This window comes from Scyliorhinus canicula, chromosome 6, assembly GCF_902713615.1.
Source record: "Scyliorhinus canicula chromosome 6, sScyCan1.1, whole genome shotgun sequence".
NCBI classification, from domain to species: Eukaryota; Metazoa; Chordata; class Chondrichthyes; order Carcharhiniformes; family Scyliorhinidae; genus Scyliorhinus; species Scyliorhinus canicula.
The window spans coordinates 188884215-188888728 of record NC_052151.1 but is presented as its reverse complement, the minus strand read 5'-3'; the positions used below and the strand labels follow the sequence as shown (position 1 = coordinate 188888728).

Genomic DNA, 4514 nt, shown 5'->3' with positions numbered 1-4514 from the left:
TACCCTAGTCAATCCCCTCCCCAAATTAACCATCAACCCTGACTACCTCCCAACGACCCCCCACCCCCACACTACTACACCCCCGGGAGCCCCCACTAACTACACCCCTCTGCCCTATCACCTGACAGCTTCAAACTCCCATCCTCTGCGCAACCCATCTACCTGACAACACCCCTAACATCCCCACCCACCTCCACTCCCTGATTCCCCTCTCCATGACTACCCTACTCCGCACAGCGGGGCAGAAGGTGGCACAGTGCCAGAGTCCAGGGTTCGACTCCCGGCTTGGGTCACTGTCCCAGTGTGGAGTCTTCACGTTCTCCGTGTCTGCGTGGCTTTCCTCTGGGTGCTCTGGTTTCCTCCCATAAGTCCCGAAAGACATGCTGTTAGGTAATTTGGACAGTCTGAATTCTCCCTCTGTGTACCCGAACAGGCGACGGATTGTGGCAACTAGGGGATTTTCACAGTAACTTCATTGCAATGTTAATGCAAGCCTACTTGTGACACTAATAAAGATTATTATTACCTGCTCCCGCCCAGTCTCCCAACCCCTGACCATAATCTGAATCTACCTCCCAGCTACCGCACCAAACCCCAACCCCCAACTGCCCTCCCAACCCCCGACTGCCACCCGGCCCCCTCCCAACTACTCCCCACCATCCCTGAACCCTCACACCCTGCTTACTACCCACTTGACCAGCCAACCCCACCACAAAGCTGCTCCGACCATCTTACCACGTCACCCATTTACCTTTATACACTTAGCTTCTCTCCTGTTAAAGTGCCTGAGATGTTTTAACTTTGCACTTTACAGCACCCAGTGTTGTAAACAGTGGGCGTGGCTTCATTTTCCCCAACTCTGCTGCACTGCATTGGGTGGACTCCAGGTGTGGCTACAGTGTACACTTCTCAGCAGCCCAGGGTCACAAGTCTGGGTGAGAATGTGGAGCACCAGGGCCAAAGCCTTCAGTAAAGCAGGGTTCGTGGACGGGGAATCATCAGCCTTGGGCATGCAGAACAATTATAAAATCATATGCTGCTCTTATTTTTATATATTAAGACTTTGATATAATTTAAGAAGTTAACAGCAGAAAATATCGTAACTTGGGAAGCCAAAAAGTAGACTGATTGGAAGGCTGAAGTTTTTATGCCAAGCAGCTTAAAAAAAACAGAATGTTTGAGATGCAAGAGCACCACCACTGGTTGAAGGCAGAATTGCAACGTGATGTGTTTACATAGGCAGTTACCATTATAACTGTGAAATCAAATTTTATGCTTTACAAGACGACAGGAAGTGTGACAGATGTAAACATTTTTAATACATTGTAAATTGTACAAAGATATGAGTTCATATAATCCAGAAATTTAAACTGCATGAAGCTTTTTAAATATACCACAGGGAGTACAGTTTGGCATGGGGGAGGGAGGGGTGTTGCCGGGGGGGGGGGGGGGGGGGGGGGTAGCGTAGAGAGGCTGAATGGCTGAGCTATCAGAATGAATGTTTCTTTGTGGGAAAAGCACGACTTTTCCTTAGCATCTGGAAATTGGCTTCTAATTGCTTCTTCCTCTTTTCAAGATCCTCTATCTTGAAAATAATTTTACAGATATCTTCAGGAACATTCGAACAGATGTCATTCTCCGAACTTGAATCTAAATAATTAGGGCCTGGACAGTGCTGCTGAAAAATAGGCAAAAAAAAAAAAAAAAAACATTTGGTTTACTTGCTAATAAGAAACAGTTAGAAACATGGTTGTAAAATTAAATGTGATTTATCTTTTCATCAGCCTACGATGCCACAAATTTTTTTCTCCTATGTTTTTGCTCTGCTGGGTGGCATAATCTATTGGACAGTGATCTAGGATCTGTGTCGAAACCACTGTCAACACTGCACTCAGATTGACTACCCACTGTCTTGGCTTCTGCTGCTCAATAACTCCATTCCCAAGCGTTGAAAATGCGTACTTTCCATTCCGTGGCTTTACTCAGCACGTCACACTGGTTCAACCTGGTTGACATTGGGAAAGCATTCAGTAAGTGCTGCAACAATGCAAAAGGTCATTTCTCTCCTGGCGATCCTAAACTCCAGAATGAGATCTGTGAGCCTCGCCAGTGAATAGATGGACTATCTGAGTCATACGCAGCAGGAGCAAGCTGGTTCTGTATGCCACTGCCTCACAGCCAAGCTCCTTCTGTGCTGAGCTGACAAGATGGCTTGCCCTACTGCTCCTTTCTGTCACATTTGAATTGCCGGTCAATCCATTGCCCATTCAAAATCCTCCAAACAATGGGTCAGCACATCCTGAAGAGATCTTACTTAAGTATGATTGTTCTTTTAGTTATGAGGATCTAATTGGTTTCACTCGGATCCCTGATCAAGTGAAGGGTCAGTGAACAGTGGCACATCATCAACCAGCAATTTAACTGACTGTGCTCTGAGGGTCACAGCTCAAATGTTCAATGGTAAAAAAGGTGAGAATTGATGTGTCCCTGTATCATCAGAGTTATTTTGTTTATTAAGAATCATACCGTCCTAATTAACCAAAACAACTTGAAGTTAATTTTCTGACAATGTTTTTTGTTAAATGTACGAAGATTTAAGGCAATTGACAAAAGAACTAGAGGTGAGGTGCGTTTTTGGTTCAAACACAGTAAGTTGTGATAGTCACAGAATCACAGAATAATACAGTGCACAAAAGGCCTTTCGGCCCATCGAGTCTGCACCGCCACATAAAAGGCACCTGATCTGCCAATCCTAATCCAGCACTTGGCCCATAGCCTCGAATGTTAAGACGTGCCAAGTGCTCATTCAGGTACTTTTTAAAGGATGTGAGGCAACCTGTCTCTACTACTTTCCCTGGCAGTGTGTTCCAGACCATCACCACCCTCTGGGTAAACAGGCTTTCCCTCAAATCCCCCCCCCCCCCCCCCCCGCCCCAAACCTCCTGCCATTACCTTGAACTTGTGTCCCCTTATGACTGACCCTTCAACTAAGGCGAGCAGCTGTTCCCCTTCCATCCTGTCCATGCCCCTCATAATCTTGTTCACCTCGATCACGTTGCCCTGCTTCATAAAAACAACCCAAACCTATCCAACATCTTTCCATAACTTAAATGCTCCATCCCAGACAACATCCTGGTGAAATACTCCCGAGTGCACTGCCGGAAGATGTAACGGAAGCAGATTCAATTATAAATTCCGGAAAGGGCGGCATGATGGCACAGTGGTTAGCACTGCTGCCTACGGTGCTGAGGACCCGGGTTTGATCCTGGCCCTGGGTCACTGTCCGTGTGGAGTTTGCACATTCTCCCCGTGTCTGCGTGGGTCTCACCCCCACCCCCACACCCCAAAGATGTGCAGATTAGGTGGGCTAAATTGCCCCTTAATTGGAAAAAAATAATTGGGTCCTCTAAGTTAAATTAAAATAAATAAATAAATAAATATTCAGAAGGAATATGGATAAGTGCTTGCAGGGGAAGGATTTTAGGAGTTACAGGGAGAGAGCAGGGAAATAGGGTTCTCTTGGCATTCTTTTCAAAGACAGACACAGTCACGACGAACTAAATGGACTATTTCCATTACATCAGCACACTGCATCTAATCACTTGGTGAACTGTCAACCTCTTTCAATCTTTCCTTACAAAGAGAATTGCATTAATTTAGACAAGAATTCATTATGACCCTTTTTTATTCCAGGAATATTCGAATTCTGCAAAGCAGATTTCTGGTTAATATTTATCCATGGGAAGTTCACTTACTGCCCTTGAGGGCCTCCAGAGCCACCTTCTCTTGAGAAACACGACAAACGAGGTCAACAACAGCAATCCCAAGATGAGGAATAGAAAGCCTAGGTTTGTGGCCCACTCCTGGATCTGTGTCGCGTCGGCGTTTTCGAAGCATATTGCACCAAGCGGATATGGCAAACACCACTGCGAAAAATCAGGCTGCGTCACAGCAAGATCCTCTGGGAACACTTCCATTCCAACTCGGAACCAAGCTGGGCGGGAAATGGCTTCTGAGGGGCCAGCACTTAACAAGAAAATTAACATCGGGGGCAAACGGAGCCCAATTCGAAACTGCATTTCCCAGGCAGTCCTCTCACCAACACTTTGTTGCCAGGTGATTCACAAAACATGTGAATGTCATGACCGAGGAACATTCAACCGCCACCTTTCTTGTGATGCCACAGTCAACAGTTGGTGACGTCACTATCTTTTATTAACATATAGAACATAGAACATAGAAAAATACAGCACAGAACAGGCCCTTTGGCCCACAGTGTTGTGCCAAACTTTTGTCCTAGATTAAGAACAAATTAATCTACACGCCATCATTCTACCGTAATCCATGTACCTATCCAATAGCCGCTTGCAGGTCCCTAATGTTTCTGACTCAACTACTTCCACAGGCAGTGCATTCCATGCCCCCACTACTCTCTGGGTAAAGAACCTACCTCTGACATCCCCCTATATCTTCCACCATTCACCTTAAATTTATGTTCACTTGTAATGGTTTGT

The 4514-nt window shown here is 45.8% G+C and overlaps 1 protein-coding gene across 2 annotated transcripts; it reads right to left on the bottom strand.

Annotated features, from left to right (window-relative positions):
• Window positions 1-1462: 1462 nt before the first annotated feature.
• On the bottom strand, window positions 1463-4124 carry LOC119966849 (testis-expressed protein 50-like). 2 transcript variants are annotated; one of them, XM_038798815.1, is made up of 2 exons: window positions 3756-4124; window positions 1463-1678 (listed from the first exon to the last, which is right to left on the bottom strand). In XM_038798815.1, the coding sequence occupies exons 1-2, from the start codon at window positions 4077-4079 to the stop codon at window positions 1490-1492; spliced, it is 513 nt and encodes a 170-aa protein (XP_038654743.1). In that variant the 5' UTR covers window positions 4080-4124; the 3' UTR covers window positions 1463-1489. The 2 variants fall into 2 exon arrangements, with proteins under 2 accessions (XP_038654743.1, XP_038654744.1); XM_038798816.1 differs by having other exon boundaries at window positions 1463-1675.
• Between the last annotated feature and the right edge of the window lie 390 nt (window positions 4125-4514).

Bases quoted from the DNA above. Each gene is read 5' to 3' on its own strand.
- LOC119966849 (XM_038798815.1), bottom strand. From the start codon at position 4,079: ATGCAGTTTCGAATTGGGCTCCGTTTGCCCCCGATGTTAATTTTCTTG. The intron at 1,679-3,755 runs GTAAGTGAACTT...CCTATTTTTCAG, and splicing joins TCTGGAGGCCCTCAAGGGCA to CAGCACTGTCCAGGCCCTAA.